This window comes from Nestor notabilis, unplaced genomic scaffold (genome assembly GCF_000696875.1).
Source record: "Nestor notabilis isolate BGI_N333 unplaced genomic scaffold, ASM69687v1 scaffold3483, whole genome shotgun sequence".
NCBI lineage: Eukaryota > Metazoa > Chordata > Aves > Psittaciformes > Psittacidae > Nestor > Nestor notabilis.
The window spans coordinates 2,066-20,613 of record NW_009923191.1 but is presented as its reverse complement, the minus strand read 5'-3'; the positions used below and the strand labels follow the sequence as shown (position 1 = coordinate 20,613).

Genomic DNA, 18,548 nt, shown 5'->3' with positions numbered 1-18,548 from the left:
CAGGTTGAAACTGAGGTACACTAAGCTATCCCGTAAATACTCACAGATTCTGTACCAGAGCTTGGACTGAAACTCTTTCTATAAATCTTTATCTTTGAACCATACACAACTTCTTAATCTCCCCTTCAACTGGAGAAATTAAAATAAAACAAAGCAAAAACCTTGAACACTATCAAGGATTATTTTAACACAGTATCAAATCCAAATATTTCCATAGAATTTATAAGGTAATAAATAATATAGCAATTAAAACAATTTAGAATATTTTTAAAAGCTAATAAATTCAGTGTGGGTTTAACAAATTCAAACACCTTCCTATTTTCATCCTTTTTTATTCACAGAACGCTGTCATCTTTATGAAGCATCTCTGAAACAGAAGTAAAAGCTGTCGATCCTTTCAAACTGCTACTCTACTGTCTTATTGAAGAGTTATTAAACATCAAGATAATCTGCCTCATTGTAACAAGGAAAATAAAATTCCAATAAAAGTATGTTACCTCCAGTGACTCATCTTGCAATAGTGTAACCAGTTCTTTATGTATTGTATACACACCAGAATTTAAAAGCTTAGCCACCTAAAAATGACAGTAAAATAGCAAGGTGAAACATTCTCTAGTTTCATGCCACTACAACAATATGTGCTTACTCTACAGCAAGTATGAAGAAGGGATGAGGAACAATTATCAGACTACTAAAGTTGTGTGCTTTCCCACTTATCACATTAAAATATGCTAATATAAAGAATATGTGTCAAGAAACTGGCCTATTATCTAACCATCAAACATGCTTTTAAATTTAACACTATTTTACATCTACCAAAAAATTTTAAGACCACAAGGCTAGGAAAAAATCCTTCTGGCATATTCAAATGTTGTAGATCATGCTCCTTAGGAGAACTAACATTTCAGACTGCTACATAACTTACAGAAGATAAAACATAAAAACTGGTTTAGCCTATGCTGGATTTTAAGTTTCCCTAAACTTTCCATCTGAAGTTTTCAGTCCTCCTTTGGTTTTTTTGACTGTGATTCATAAACCACATATGAAATTCTAAAAACCACCCCCAGTCCATCTCCAGACTGTTAAAAGAGTTTTAACCCTTTTAACATAAGAAAACCTCGAGGAATAAGATTTTTGCGATACTGAATATTTAGATGATTATTTTTAATGATTTTATTTATATAAGCCAAGTGTAAATAAGAGCTTGCTCCTAATCAAGATGAAGCTTTAAGGAAATGTCTACAGTTTATTCATTTAAAAAAAAAAAAAAAAAGTCCACCTAGCAGTGAATATCATAAATTACCCATTTTTGGCTGTCACATGGTTGCCTAGTTATGGTGTTAAATTAAATCAACAAGCACCAAATGTACATTCAGACCAAGGTATAGTTTCACAGGCTTTTTAAAATCAGCTAACATACTGCATATTCAAGCAGTACCTTAAAAGTACTATACATCTAACACAAAATATTATGTAGAATTAGACGTTAATTTTACAATTTCAACAATTACCTTGGATTATCATTCCCTAAGACAAAGCATCAGTAGGTAACAAGAACTGGAAATATATCCATCTTTCTTATAATGGTGGGAAAAAAAAACTTTTAGGCATGTAGTAGTGATTTGAATGCTTTCAGCAAGCTTCTTAACTTACCAGTTTCCACAGGAACAGAATGGGATAAAAGGCTAGCTCAAAGACTGAAACACAAGGATTCTCAGTAAAACACTATGAAAACCTTGAAGATCTCCCTATATATGTTACTACAATCTGGAGAAAGTGCATTTTCTTTTCTGGAATCCACCCCACATAGCTAATAAAATCTATGCAGTTGTACGGTTTTTAACTTTCATGAAAATAATACAGTGTAACTTACACAAACTGAATGGAGTAATAAGAATACACATTCATTTATATCTGCATAGATTTCCAAGTAGTTTCATATTAAATTGAGCATTTAATTTAGATTTGACCCATATAAATATTCTCCACAGAATACTAGAATACACCAGCAAGCTCCACCATTTTAAAGGACGTTTTCAGGACCAGAAATGGCAAGTGCCTTTCTCTCATTTGTCTCATTGTTTTCTAATAGCATTGAAAAGCTTCAAATACTGTAATTGCTACAATTGCTTATGTTTGTAGTACTAGACCATTTTAAGTTCCTTTTAGGTTTTACTCCTTAAAAGTTCACCTAACAGGAGGCTCTTGTAGCCAAATGTCACACAACTTAGACTAATGTGTGTATATGGGCTATATATAGAGGTTAGAAGGGACTGCACAACTTTGATAAACCGAACCTTTCAAAAAGTTATCTCAAGTCTTTTTATTTTGGTTGAACAGTTATAAATGTAAGCTTAAAGAAGAAAACAACTTAAAATAAAAATATGTAGCTACTAACAAAGAACCATTGTAGACTTACTTCATAGAAGCTTAAGGCCATAGTATATCTGACGGGAACTTCAGGGTCATGACAAAGGCAGAAGAATATAGAATATAGTTCTAAATGGAAATTCTTTGGGTCCACAAAAACAATCATGGCCTGTGAAAAGATAAAGTCTTCTATTAACTGCATAACTAAAGGGCCACACTATCAGATCAAAACACTGCGCTACAACCAGAAAAACACTTGCGAGGTAACAGGTTGTGATTTTATAAGAAGTGTAGCATTTTTGATGGCTGTGCCAAAACACAGGCACCAGACAAACTCTGGAGTTGAGAACTAAACTGGATTTACATATCTTCCAGACATGCTGCAGGCTTTATTTCTGATGACACAGATTAAAACCACAAGATACAGAACATTAGTTCTATAAGTATTGCTAACTTTTCCATACACTAGCCGAAGGTGCAACTGGAGACTTCAAAAACAACAAACATTTTAGCAAGCAGCAAAGCAAGCATCTGAATTTCAACATAGTTTTTTGTGAACATACATCGGTTTTGCTCAAATAAACCAACAGATGTCTACCTACATAAAAGGTGCTTGTCTTTAAAAGGCAGAATAAAAATAAATGTCTACTGGCTCATTACAAACATATTTTCTTTTAATATAAATACAGAATGTCACAATACAAAGTAGATTTACAGAAACACAAGTAGTATGTTTAAAGACCTCACTTTAACTTGAAAAGACTTTCTGTATTCAGGCAGAAACATGACTGAAATATTAATCTAACCATTCAGATTCAACCTTCAACTCCCTAGAATGCCATGACATACAGCAAATGTGAAAACGTAGCTTTGAATTGTTTGAAATGGGGGACTTCTGTTTCACAGCCAGCCTTTGTGCTAAAGGTTTGAAGAAAATGTATAAGAAAGAGTGAGACCAGTAACTTCTTAGAACAGCAACACTCAGTCAAAACTTGTCGATAATTTTCTGAGGCTGTGTAAAAAGGAACCTTTCCTGGTAACTCTTTTGGACAACCTCTACTTTAAGCCATTAACTTGAACCTTCCAGGAAAGAGCTAGAATCTAGCTAAAAATGTACTATTTGAAAATAACTTCTCTATCACTCATGCAGTCCCTATTTAGTAAACTATATGCACAACACAAATTATTTAACTTTAATGACACTTACTGGAAAATTGTAAGCACAGTTCTTCCTGACCAAAATATGCTTCTTTTCCTGTTCCAGATTTTGAAGTTGTAGTTGATTATCACTGTGCCCATTTTCTTGCTGTAAACCCAGTGTGGAAAGCTTCTTATAAAATTCAAAAAACCGTAAGTGCTGTTCAGGAGTAAAAATGCCTCCAAAAAAAAAACCAACAAAAAAAACTTTACTTTTCTCATTAAAAATGCTATTAATAACATCCCAAAACAAAACTCATTTACAAATCTATCAAATATGTAAATTCTTATTCCTCCTCCCCCCACCTTGAGTCTACCAGAGTATCACCAGTACACATTATACAGAAAAAGTGATTACAGAAAAAACACAGCTAACTATAACAGTGAATCTTCATTTCTGTTTACGTAATTCTTGTAATACTCAGAACTTTATGGAACTCAGTCACAGGAAGAATGCCTGCAGAAAGTTGAAAAATTAGGCCATTTTGCAACAGATAATAGAGATATAAAAGTAGAAAACACTGAACAAACCAGAATGCAACTAGAAAAATTACTTCAAAAATTACAGTTAATTTTATTAGTACATTAGTAATAAGAGAACAATCAAGGAAAGGATCAGTACAATTAACTGTGACAAAGATTCAAGCTTTAAGCAGAGAAAGAGTAGGTCAGTGAATACTTGAGAGGTTTTCAAAATGTGCAGGGTCAGACATGCTTCATTCCAGTGTTCAGAAGTATTTAAAGTACTAGCTGCTGTAATCTTAACTAAGTGAGATACCAGAATGGACAAAGGCTGAAGTGGTACTGACATTTAATCATTGGAGAGGGGAAGGACAAGCCATATCATTACAGATCAGTCAGATTACTTTCATTTTTTTTAAAAAATTGGAATAAAAAAATCAAAAATCTACTGGTAAATACTGAAAAGAAAACAAGTAAATGAGTAGCAGCCAACATGGCAAAAGCAAAACTTGTCAAAATAATTCCATTTCCTTTTATGACTGGACAGCTGGACCTGTGAATACAAAGAGGCAGCAAAGGTCATGTTTTTCACAAGCAATATTAGGGATTGGTAAAGAGAGATGGAAAATTATAAAGATGCTGCAAAATTGTTTGGAAAAACAGTTAATAGAAAGTTACCTACGGTTCATTGACAAGAACTGGCAACTGTATAAAGAAAAGTCTATCCTTGTTCTGCTACTATTCAGTATTTTCATTCGGTTTCTTGGATGCTGGATCAGAAACTTATTCAATATCCTGACAACACCTAGGAGGGAGACTGATTGTTCTTCAAAAGGTAGAGATCAAACTGATCTCCAAACATTGGACATATGGTCTTAAAAATTTAGACTATTATTCCAGTAGGACAGAGACAAGGTACCATGCTTGGGCAGATCTACATCACCTGCATGAGGCCAGGAAAGAGAAAGAGTAACTAGATATCAGATATATTAAGGTAAAAGTCTTCATAGGCTGCATTTGAACAAATACTGTCAAACTATTGCAAACTGTTAAAACAAGAAAAAGGCAGTTTTTCACACTGAAAAACTTAAACAGCAATATAGCCTCAAGACACATGAAGCAAGCCTTTCACTTTGTTCAGTTCTCCTAAGGCATAATACTTCAAGAAAAATACGAACTTGCCAGACAGAGATCAGAGGTGAAGAGAGATCAGTAATTAAAGTCCTTAAACTCAGAGAAAATAAAACTGGGAAGACACAATAAAACCAGGATGGACTGTCTTAGCTCTGTGTTTCTGTAAATAAGTTTGACACTGTGGAACAACCCTTTCGAGTCATTTGTAGTGAAGCAACAGTCACTTTGATAGTCTAACATATCAGAAAGGATCATTATAAAGATCTGTAAGAAGGCTCAAAGGGTTTAATAGTCTAGGGTGATAATGTAGAATGTAAAACCATAATTCTGTGCTGTCCCGCTCCAGGTAAGCTCTGTGTAGAGGGTACGCGGTGAGCAGAATGATCAAGGAAAGATCTGCCATGCTCAAGTAAAAACCACAGAAATTATGGACACAAATTTGGTCTCAGCTGCAGCTAGGAATCCACAAGCCATTAGGTCTTCTTTCTCCCCTGAAGTTCCTTAAGGGCCATGCTCTCTACTATGCCTCAAAAAGGTTATCAATCACAGATGTAACTATACACATTTTACATCACACCATGTTTTCAAAGGTTTCTAGTTTCAAAAATTCAGTCATCCAAAAAGGGATTAAAATAATCAGTCAAACCAATAAACACAAACCACTGTGTTACCATCTCTGACCTTGTCTGGTAAAAAAACCCTCTGCCCCTGTCTAAACATACATGCACAAAACCCCCCAAACAATGAAGAAATGGACACCCAAAGAGGAAATTCATAAAATCCAGTATTTATGCAATAGATGATTTCAGACTTTACTTTTGTATTTCCTTTTAGAACTATAATTTCATTTGAAATATTCAAATCTGGGTATTTTCCAAGTCTTCCAATTCTCCAATCTTTACTCATTTTTAAGATTTAGAAATAAACAAATAAATAAATCAATCGTACCATATAATCCATTACATAGTTTCCCTAAATGGAAAGATAAAGAAACTAGGATAGATTCATCTGCTTTGAAGGATTTTTCACAGAATGATTTCACTAAGGGAAGCACAGTTTGACTCCTATCATCTGGAAAAAAAAAAAAATTATGTTAGTCATTTGTCGACATCTAAAAAAAGAGCACAGAGAGAGGACTTCCACAATAAGTTACAAAATATCTCATTCAGTATTTCAGGATTATTTTTGGCAGACACACATTGGAAGTAGAAAGCAAGCAGTGAGAAGAATGATGAACATATTACTATAATGCAGGGCCTAAATTTTAATACTTACCTGTTTTATTTTTTGTTCGTTTGGATTTTAGGGAAAAGGCATCACTCAGTAAAGGATGAGACAGAGAATAAATGAACAGTCACTAACTTCACCATTCACCAAGAATACAGGGAGAGAAACAATACTTCAGTACTTCAACAGGAAGATTTCCTACAGTAGTAGGAATTCAGGGAGATCAAGACCAAACATGACTGTAAAATAAAAATCTGGATACATCAGAAGTGATTTTTTTCAATCTACTGAGAAGAGGAGGTTGAAAGTCTTTTGGTAAACAATACATTCACAGAGAAACAAAATAATTAAGGATGGAGGAAAGAAGTAAAATAATTTAGAAATTAAAGTCAAATCCAGGTACTCTGTGTCCTTCCTTACAAAATAGGCAGGTAAATATTCAAAGAAATTTATGTGGTTTGACTTGTTTTAAATAAGACCTTTGAATTTGTGTACAAATACATTTTAAAAGTTTTAAAGGGATTAGTATTTTTTTTAATGGAAAGATCAGCACCGACGTTCAGCACATAATTATGGCCAAACAAAATATTTACACTGACCTGAAGAAATATTTTGATATTGTGGGAAAGAAATTCTAGGATACAATTTTGGGTCATCTGCCTTCAAAATGTTCATTTTCTAGTTCAACCATGAAACCAAAAACTGCACAAAACAAAATTCTAGAAACACATTCATTATAAACCTGTAAATAAATAATCCCCAATTGCTTTCTCAAAGCTTTTTTCAATGGCTAAAAGCATCAGTCACAGTAATTGGGGCATGCAGAGGAAGGAGTGAAGACTGAGAGGTGCAAAGAGAAGCACAAACTTGATAGCACCAATGAAAAGGCTCAATAATTTGAAAATTAACCTACTATCATACTATTAATACAAGCAGTAACTGCTAAAACTTCATTTTTGGTGATGCTCCCCAAACCTATCTTATTTCTTTATGTACTTCTCCATATGGTTTATATGTAATCATGTTTTTTAGTAGTTCATCACCACGTTCCTCTACAGTAAATATTTGTTCCTCATTTATGTATCAGGAAGGAGTAGTAGTCAGTAAGACAGGAGTGGGAGTGGTGCAAAAGACAGAGTTAGTAATGAAGACAAACAACTGAAGTATTTAGAAAAAGACAATATAAAAGGCAAAGTGACAAATAATGAGCAGTGATCAACAATATAAAATATTTTTTTCATATACATTATAGCAGTGATCTATCATGTACTCTGCTGCTTTGGTACATTTCCAGTTGTAAAAAAACCCAGCAGAGAATACAACTGAAACTGAGCCAGAAAACGTGGCTGTTATTGTCTTTTACATCCCCCTGAAAAAATCTAGACAGAGCAGTCGAGTTGATTGGAGGACAAGGTACAGTGGTTACCCAGACCACTCCTATACTGCAGCAGCCACAATAGCTCTACTTAAAGTTTGTCCCAATCAGTGCTGAACTCAGCTTATGATGAGAACCTGAGAATCGTGTGTAGGTAACCACCACCACTATGCCAAAAGAACTGGATACAACAAAGAATTTCTCCTTCCTCACATGAAGACACAGACACTCACCCCTAGACCTGGAGAAGTATGAAATAGGCATGGTGATCACAGGAAAGATACAGAGCACTGAGAAAAAGACAAGCATTTACATTTTCTATTTTAAATAAAGAAGAGCATTAGAAGATACACACACTTCCTCATTGCAAAGGAGAGAGCTTTCAGTGCCCCATAGCCACAAGTTTAAAGGGATTTAAATAGTAACTGCTGACACTTAGTACCTCTAAAATTTATCAGTTCTGCACGCTACAGTTTATGAAACATAAGGAAATATTTTCTGTTCCAAAATTGACAAACGTATTTTACATATAACACTGGATGTTAAAACCTGCAAGGTTTACTGATACACACACAAATATCATATCATTGCCTACTCCAGGTTCTTCAACTCAGCAGACAGGCTGCAGTCTGTAGTTAGTTTTAGCTTTGCTTCAGTTAAGAGGCAAAAACAGCAAAAAAACTACAAGAAACAGCATCTGTTGAGCTAACATTTTGTATTGTGTATTGATAGTATTAACTAAATACTAACAACCCAATATTCCTATCAATTATACATTAATTTTACTTATTCCATTTAGTCACATTACATTAGAAACCTGGAATAAGGTAATGGATTTCATGGACAACTGGTTCACCTTCTTTAAAACTTACTATGTATAAAGCACTGCAAGACACTAAATACATGAAGCATAAAACAATAAACAACATAAAATCAGAAATGCCTGAAAAATGCAGACAGAAAAGAAAAACATTTAAATAAATTTGTAAGATGCATTAAAGCATTAAGAACTGGGCTAATAAGCCTATATTAAGTTCTTACCTGCATCAAACATATCAAGCAGGTTCACTAACGTCTCAAAAGCTGCAAGACGTACACTGCTACCCTCATCTCTTGCAAGTTCTACTAACTCAGGAAGCACCACAGTTTTTGTTAGTTCTGTCCTGCAAAGTGAGGCAAGAAGTCAAGAGAAAATTTCTAATGAAACAATATTGCCACAGCAAAACAGAATTCTATCTTGAAATAATCATTTAGGTATTTTTTGGGTAGTCAAGGAGGAAAAATTGACAAATTTGAAAGGAAATAAAAATGAAATAAAAACCTCCAGTCAATCTCAGGACATTTTTCTTTGTCAACCAAAGAAACGCGCAAATTTAAAATGCAAAACTTCACCATTATAAAGCATTCAAATTAGCTCAAAACAAATCAGAGAAAATGCAGTCTGAAAAAAAATCAATGGAGTCCAGCTACTTCACCATGTCACTAAAAAAACTATTCTGATCAAATATGCAGAAACTGCTCAGTGCAATGGTCCAAAGCCAAAAATTATTAAATATAATGCTGAAGTGTCTGGAAATCTTACTCTTCAAAGATGAGCCTGCTTTACAGAGGGTAAGCAACTACTGCTCAGAGAAAACATGGTTTCCCAACTAGTCCAAACACTGCCTCTTGGGCTTGTTTTGAAGTAGTAAAGAAAGGGTTCTGCTTGTCTGGTTTTGCCTTGGTAATTACTGCCACTGCCTGTGTGTGATGGTCCTGGCAACTTGAATCTACACACTGGCAGCAGATTATTGTTCCATAAACTCTGACTTAGAAATCAGAGTTTAATGAGAGAAATGATCAAGGAGGAGTGAAATACGCTTGACACAGAAACATTTACACAGTAAGGTGACTGGCATAATAAGTTCAAAAGAGATTTGCTTCTTGGAATAAAAGTATAGCTGTTGTAGAAGCTGCCAACCAGCATAATTTCCCATGTCTCAGCCTACAACCAATTCTTGATTGCTTTAAGAGATCAGAAAGATCTTTTTTGCAGACCTACTATCAACAAGAACTGGGAAGACATATCCAGTATTTCCACCTTTTTTCCATGGAAATGCAGACAGTACCTCAAATAAGATACCAAAGAAAATATAATGGGATTGAGCAATAATAAATAAGAAAAGAGGAAGGAAGGTGATTGAGACAGACAAGAACATACGGCCTAGGAATGGTCAGAGGAGAGAAGAATAAGAATACCTCCTGTTTTCACACCCAGAAATCGAGCTGGTGGGGGGAAATGACTACGGACATGACAAGAAATGAGGAGGAGGGAAGAAATGCTTATGCAAATATGTTTCTGGGGATTTCTGTTTTGGTGGCAACAAAAATCTTCAAACTAATATGACAGTTAGAACTACCCCTCCATTCAAAATTTGGTAGTTATGGCAAAAAAACCCTCACTCCCTGAAGTTAAACAGAACCCTTTCACTCATCTTTAATCTCCCATTAAACAGAAGTCAACTTTAAGATACATAAGGATACATGCATACAGTAAAAATAAATGCAAGCTCAAATTATTCAGTAATTCAATGTAGAAAAATGCGTGTTAAACTACCAGTTTTACAAATATCAACAATATTGACAAAAACTACCTTTATTCTCTACAGTCACAAGTTCTTTTAAATTCAAAGCCATTCAATACGGAAAATGTTAAAATTATTTACCATTCTAACCTATGCTTTGTTATAAAATTAAATAAGCACAAAACCAAATGAGTAACTTTACTGAGATGAGTAATATTGTGATTTCACATTATTCACATCCTCTGAACTTTCACAGGAGAAAGACATTGCAGAAGAGATGCCTACAGCATATATAAAAAATTATTTTGCATGCAATAAATACAAGTTTATCTAGGAACCTAGAAATTACTCTCCTGCATGACCTTACCACACCAAAGCTCAATTAAGAATACGCAGTAATGCTTAGTTCTTAGCATGAATATTCATTCCCTATATCTGAGTATGCTAAAACACTGCCTGAACATACATTTTTTCAGTATTACATGGCTGAGAGGTAAATCACATTGCTTCAAGAACTTCTGGTGGTTTCTTTTTTTCTTTTTTTTTGTTTGGGTTTTGGTTTGTTTTTTTTTAATAACTCAGAATCTAAATCACAACATAACTCTCCATTAAATAAATAAATAAATAAATAAACTGTTCCACAGCAACAGGAAAACATCTTTTCCATAAGCACCGGTACCAACAAGCTACAGTGCATATTTACCTTATCTTTCAAATTACATTTCAGTTTCAGCCTTATCTTGTATTTGTTCATAAATTCACATTTTAAAAAGCTAGAGGGACTCTTAAGATCTAATCTACCCCCGCTGTGTAACACAGGGCAGGGAAGCTTACTTGATCATTTCTTTAAGTCTGTAAGAGAAGTTACTGCTTTTTTTCTTCCTGACACAATAACAGGTAGAGACCTGGAATTCTAATATATTTGTTCATTCAGAGACCACCCCTGTGTGGGTAGTTAACATGTACCACTTATTAAAATAAAAGTTCCAGACTTTTTCTGTTCCTACATGTGCAATATTGAAACTCTTCCATTTTAGAGTAAAAGTTGACACTGAACTGAAATTCACTTACTAAACACATTCAGCATCTTTTCACAAATAACCACACACTAATTATTAGAAACTGCTAATACTTGCCATAATCCTCTTCCATTTTTAAGCAAGCACAATGACTTCAATGGATAATGACATGATTTCAAGAAGTGTAGATTAACTCATTATTTACAAAGAAAAATTGTTTGTATAGTTCAGCAATTTTGCTATCACAGAGAAATAAAACTTTGAAAATAGAAAAGAGCCAACCGCCAACTACTAATTCCTCAGAAAATATCTGTACACTCCAAATCCACTACCGAGTACACATGAATTAAGTTAGAAATCTTAAAAGGACCTTTTAGGTTACCATTAAATATTTTAAAGAAAGATTTTGCATTTAGAAGCTGTTACGAAGATTATACTCACCCTATTCCTTGAGCTATATGTTCCAGTTGCCGACATATGCAAGTTCTAACTTCATATTCCACGTCCTGGCACAATGATTTTACCAATGGAAGAATGTCTCTTTTAATACTAAAAATGTGAACACTTTTTATTAATTTATAGAACAAGAATATATAAATTTCACTCTGTAGTACTCAAATTTTACCCATATATTACTTCTGAAGAAAATTATATGGTACATCAGACATGTTTCTATACAGAAACAGCAAAAGGATTATTTATAGTCATCATAATTTGCTCACGTTCCATCTTTTTTTTTTAACTACAAAAATAGCAGGTGGGCTTAGAGATGCTGTCCTCATTTAATAACAATCTTCAGTAACATTTCTGAACAGCCACTGCAAGAATACAAAGAATTATACAAATGGAAGTGTAAATACCAATTAGTCTCTAATACCTCATCTTTGGTATACATGTATCACCAAGGAGATATTTGGGGGGAAAAAAATATAAAAAGAATTTAAGATTAAAAGCTTCAGTGCTGCAATGCCTTTATGGAAGTAGACCCAAGTATTCAATGGCAGATGCAAAATAACTATTTTGAACCTATTTAAGTAAGAACACATACTAAAACTTGGCAGAATCAGCCATTGGGTTTCCTTTCAGTGCCCAAGATGCTGTCATGAGTATTCATAAAATATCTCTATCCAAATCCTTACATTGTTGCAAAACTCAAGAGAAATATGAAGACACAGACAAGAAATTTTCGAGCCAGCTTGCACAGCCTCCCCTCATTCCAGTAAAAATTAACTTAACTTACTTCTTACAGCAAAATTTGGCCTCAAGTTTTAAAAACTGTACAAGGTGTTGGGAATTTGGCATTGTAAGAGTATTCTGAAGTAGGGACTACTTCCAAAAAAAGACTTGTTTTTAACTAACTGTTGGAACAGAAGCTAGAAAAACTGATGTTCTATTCCAAGATTGGGATTTTTTTAATACTCTAAAAAAAATAACCTGGGAGTCATGTGAAATATAAAAGAAAAATTTTAAATTGTAGTATAAATCACTACATCCCAGAAAATTCTCAGCTGCCTTCTTAATATGTAGCTTCTGTACAGAAATGGTGCTACTACCTGTTCACTGAAATGAGGGGTTTCCTACTTCTAACAGCAAGGAATCATATTAAAGAAACCCAGCAAAAGAAGGTATGATAATTTGAACTTATAATGGCTAACACTATTAAAATTTCTCATAAGATTCCAAGTAATCTGGAAAGTCACTTGATTTTCATAAGAATGTAACATCGATTAAATAAAAGCAATTCCACCAGAATTCTACAAATTTTGAAAATAAAGATTTGAAAGCTTTGGTAATATTATCAAAAAATACTACTTTACCATGCTCATTAACTTTTGTGTGTCCAACAAGCGTATTCTACACAGCAAATGAAGGTGTGGACAGCTTCATTTTGGCTGCTTCTAGTTCTTTTTATTGAAGAAAAAAAATCATAATTTAAAGACATTTATTCCTAAATGTCTTGTCATATGGTCCTGTTGTTCACCTTTTCTGTTATGCTGAATTTTTGCATTTTAGGGCAAATCAAAATCATTATTAGAGAGGAAATCCTCAGCTAGACATGGTTTCTATGCATTCAGTAGCCCTTAGTGGATTTCTTTTGTAATTCAAAATCACATGTGGCCAACTACCTGGTCAAAAAACACGTTTGGTGAAATGCTCTCACTATCGTAAGACTGGATAAACTGTCCAAGGAATGTACCAAACCAACTTTGCACAGATTTACTTTCACCATTGCTTCCCTCTTCTGCACCACTGCCCAAACCCACAGGCACTGAATCTAAGAGTTGGATAATATCAGATAACAGTGGCTCCTGATACATCTCCATACAATTAGGGATAGAAAATATATATATATCTCTACATGTTAAATTTAGTTAGACAAATCAAAAGTTAGGAACAGGATTCTTCCCTTTATGACAAGAAAGTCTAAGGTGATGTTGTTCGTCCCTGTAAATTGCAGACAAATTCACTGTTTGGCTTACTTCCTAGTAAGAAAAACAATATGGAAGAATGGCATGAAAATGGTCCCATTTGAACCTCTGGAAGAACATACAAACTGAAGTTATAAACTGACAAACATCATCAAGTTTGAATAGCCTAGTTACATAGTGAACATATTTTTATTATTAATATCCAGATAAAGAGATATGTAAAAAGAAAGCATTTAATTTTTGCAGTAAAATCTACTTTTCTTGTAGTAATTTTTGCCCACTAGCAAAAAAATACCAGTATATACTGTAGAATGACAATATATGTACAGTCTACTTACATATGAGCTTCAAATTTGTTAGCTAATTTTCCCATGATTTTACAACTAACTAGGCGGGACTGAAGTGTTTGAGAAAGCTGTGCTTTGGAAACTAGTGGATTCAGGATCTATGTGAAAGAAAAAAGAAGAAGTATGAACAGAATAAATGTGAGCGGTAAATAATGTATTCCTCTTTAAAAAAAAAAAAAAAAGGTCTAGAAAAACATTAGAAAAACATATCCCAAGTGTCTTCTACCCCTTTCATGGAATTAATCAGTACTAACAATAATGACGCCTATGTACTATGTCTTAATTGCCTATTGGAAACCCATATTCAATATTCAGTGCTAATTATAGCATATTAAACCCAAATCTTGGCCCAAACAGCAGTTTATGATTCACATCACAGACACAGTTTTACATCTGTCTACTTCTGTCTTCATTTTGAGGCTATGGTGTATATGAATATTTATAGATATTAGCTGGTAATTTTCATGGAATTTGTAAATATATTCCTGCACAAGAAAATGAAATATGCAGAGAAACGTCAAGGAAGCCTCTCTGAGGTTCTTTCTATAAGTTTTCCCAGGAAACACCTCCTCAAATGTAAAGTTTTGAGGCAATGATCCCTCTCATTATGCATACTTCGGGGATTTGTAGGGAAGAGGTTTCATTTCCATACAGATGCACAAAAACTGCATCTTTATGAAAGCTCTGCCATCAATTGTTGAATCACATCTATGGTGCCAGAAACAATTTAAGAAAGGCCTTTAGATATATTATTTTTTGTGCAGAAATAATCACAGAAATCCAGGTGGACCAAGAGACCAAGAGGAATGTTACAGAAATGTGTCTTGTTGTCTGCCACAGTTCCTCATTCAACCTCTTTTGCAGAGCTTCACAAAAGAATAATATACAGGAAGTCCACCAATATTCTAAAACACAGGCTGAAATTTTGAGGTGTGAGAATCTTGCCACTCTAAGGACAAACAGATCACCCAAACTAGAATTAGTACATAAGATAGGCTTCTACCTACAATACTGCATAAAGAAACATGCCATTGGTTATCTAAAAACTGTGTATTACTTATTTGGTGTTTGAACTATGACAGCAAACACACCATGTTTAGTAACACTAACTCCCATCACTGACCTAGACACAGTCCCTCCCATGAAGTGGCTATTGCCAGAGACAGGATACTAGGTCAGGCTGACCTCTGGTTTGAGACACACACCTTCCTTTATAACCCTGGTGTCTATGATAGTCCTATGGTTTTTACTTACCAAAAAAATCAAAAAACAAAACAAAACAAAACAAAAATCTAGAATATTCTATGTTTTCTGATACAAAATCACAGAATGGTTTGGGTTGAAAGGGGCTTTAAAGATCATCTAGTTCCAACTCCCTGCCACGCGCAAAGATTTTTCAAGTAACACGAAAGGCTCCTTTTCAGATTTAGGTTTCTGTATAGCTCCTGAATCAACACTTTCATCAGCTGTGATCTCCCCAAAGCAAATCTTCGTGGAAACTTACACATGTGTTCCCAGAGACAAATCAGGGGAGAAACTCCACCATCTTTAAATGGCATCTGTAAAACTGTGTTACATTTAGATTTTGGAGGTGACTAGAATAATTAATCTTTTTTTTATTTTCCACCTAACTTTTCACCCTTTAGAAGTTTGTTTTTTAAAGAGTACTGGATTTCAATTAGCCACTAATTTTAATGAATATTTTTATACCACACAATCATATATTTAAATCTCCATATTGTTTTAAATTATAAACACAGTACAATGTGCCTGTTGCAAAGCTTTTAAACTTAACAATGAAATATGAATACTTAAACCAAAACTGAATAAATTAGCTGAGTAAAGGGGAGTGATATTATGAATTAGTCACAGATTTCCTTCCTCTTTCTTGAGCTACATGGTGAAAAATTGTTTCCAGGGCATTAGGTGTTTGGTGTATCACAAACAACTGAAATACACAAAGAAACAGATCTTCAGCATTCAGTTCCATTTAACAGAAATCAGAATTTCAGTCCAGTAGCAAACAAAATGCAGTTTCTTCGTGAAGACAGAGAGTGAAATACTAACCTGTAAACTAAAACTGGATACATAAAAACACGTTACTGAGAATACGAAGTGCAGTGGAAGTGTTACAGTCTTATTTGCTGAAGAACACTAAAATTGTTTATTGTCACCCTCCTGTTCCACCTTCTAGCACATTCCTCTCTTAGAGTATGTTCCACAATCATTATTGTTTTCATAGTCATAGAACTTCCACAAATCTTAATGAAGTTGCAGGGGGGTTGGAACTAAATGATCCTTAAGGTCCCTTCCAACCCAAATCATTCTGTAATTCTACGATCCAATGGATAAGTGACTAACATTGCCAGAGTTTAAATGTTCAGAGAAAGATGACAAAAAATAGCCTTGCTCATTTTATGACTCGATATCTCCTTTTGCCTCTTCCCTTAACCAATCCACCTCCTAGATGCTATTTAGGTTTAACTTAAGAATGAAATTTGCAGGGAAATACAATCTTACAAAATGTTATTGATTTGTTGTTAGCATAAGCTTGAAAATATTGTTACCTCATGTCTGATAGTCTCTTTTGGTAAAGCTTCTATTACAGCAAGAAGAGTTTCTAGCCATGCATTGCTGACACCTGTTAAAATGAAATGGGTTAAATGTTACGTTGTACATACAATGAGTATAACAAAACACACATCAGTTTTACAAAATTAGTTATTACTTTTTACGTGCACCTCTTCAAGGACCTATGTATCTAAAGGCTACTAAATTAAGCATTTAAAACCTCAGACTAAGAAGCAGGATAGGTTAGAAGCAAATTCTGTCCTCATTTCTTTTCTCTTTTTTGATTCCTGTACAAAAATTATCATTCTCTTTGTTTTGAAAAGACTATTTCCCTCATATAGAAGCACATTCTTTTCTTATGCCCACTGAAACTTTCTAGTTTTCTAAGAGGCTTTTTTTCCCTTTGTTTCCTCAAAATAGTGTAAAAGACATTAAGTAAAACCAATCATCACAGAAGAAACTTCAAACATCCTTCCTCCATTTTCTCAGCTGCAAAATCCTGGTACTTCAGTAGAAGCTTGGACACAATACCAACTAGGATTTAGTCCTCCAGACAAAGGATTTTTGTTTGCTTCAATCAGAATTACATTTAAATAACAGTATGCAAGCAGCCAGCATGCAAAAATCTTTTCATTCATGCAAGTCTAGATACAAAGTGACAGTGACTGCACTCACTGCTTTACACAGGATTGTATGGTCACTAAGGAAACAAAACATACAGAAGAGATCAGTCATCAGTATACTGTACAGCCCTGACCTGCATCTCTGTGTTCCACGTTTTGGAGAATGATGTGTAGGAAGGAGTGGGAGTATGTGTGAATGGACACTGACTCCTCTTGTAGAACAGTCAAAAATGAAACAGCAGCTGTTAACTGCATTTCCACTCCTGCAACATGCAGCACCTCCTGTATAATTCAAAATTATATCAGTTTAGAACATAAGGCAAAAATGTATTGAAAGAACATTCAAATTTGCACATTCGGTTGTAAGAGCTAACATACAACAACCTGCGTAACCTACAAAACTGGCTGTAAAAGTATTTCCTCCTAACAGTAATTACTTGGAGATATTAAAATCTCTTACAGAAACTTTAAAGAAAAATAAATTATAGTATTTTTTGTGACTTTCAGCTTCAACAATGCATAATTGTGGGGTTTTCTACTGTACAAAATGAGAGGTAAAAATAGACCAGCTAACAACTGCAATTCTGCTGTCTCTGCACATTAAAAGAATTAAAAAGAAAGGATTAAAAAGAAATATTTTATTCATCCAGTGAGAGATACTGAAGTAGTAGAAGGAAATTTAAATTTTGTCCCTTGCCAACTGATACAGAACACAAAAATGTGGGTTTTGTGTGTATATATATACATACGTATATACATATGTAGTCTTAAGAATAAAGCAGTATGTACCAGAATACTTATCTAGACAACTCAGCTTGTACTAGTACTTAGCTTTAACCATATAAGAATATAATTAATCAGGCTGTCTTTAAAGTTCAGAAGCAAAACAAATACAGTAACAGAATGAAATATTTCTAAATTTTTGAATGAAACAAAAAGGAAATTAAAATTTCAGATCTATGTACACACTAAAAAGCTTGCAGGATGCAATCTATGACATAGCATTCATTTTAAGCATGTACATACCTATGGGCTAGGTGAACGTTTATTTACTTGTCTAAAGGTGTCTCACTCATGGAAAAATAAATTGCATTATTCTACTACTAAAGCATTACATTCATTTTACAACTGATTCCAAACTCAGTAAGAGTTTAAAGCCCATACTTCCTATATAGCACTTTATATACGTGGGTTTGTTTCTGTTTTTAATGTGCTGAGATGAACAGTTTT

At 34.0% G+C, this 18,548-nt stretch overlaps 1 protein-coding gene across 1 annotated transcript in view; it reads right to left on the bottom strand.

Moving 5' to 3' along the window:
* Positions 1-17,600, bottom strand: part of PPP4R4 (protein phosphatase 4, regulatory subunit 4) — a gene marked incomplete at its 5' end in the record, with an annotated part of 32,875 nt that extends 15,275 nt beyond the window's left edge. The window contains 9 exons of the mRNA XM_010012007.1: positions 498-575; positions 2,420-2,539; positions 3,578-3,747; positions 6,112-6,234; positions 8,807-8,928; positions 11,790-11,897; positions 14,116-14,222; positions 16,692-16,765; positions 17,453-17,600. Of these exons, the coding sequence (XP_010010309.1) occupies positions 498-575; positions 2,420-2,539; positions 3,578-3,747; positions 6,112-6,234; positions 8,807-8,928; positions 11,790-11,897; positions 14,116-14,222; positions 16,692-16,765; positions 17,453-17,600 (1,050 nt within the window). The remainder of the gene's footprint in view (positions 1-497; positions 576-2,419; positions 2,540-3,577; positions 3,748-6,111; positions 6,235-8,806; positions 8,929-11,789; positions 11,898-14,115; positions 14,223-16,691; positions 16,766-17,452) is intronic.
* Between the last annotated feature and the right edge of the window lie 948 nt (positions 17,601-18,548).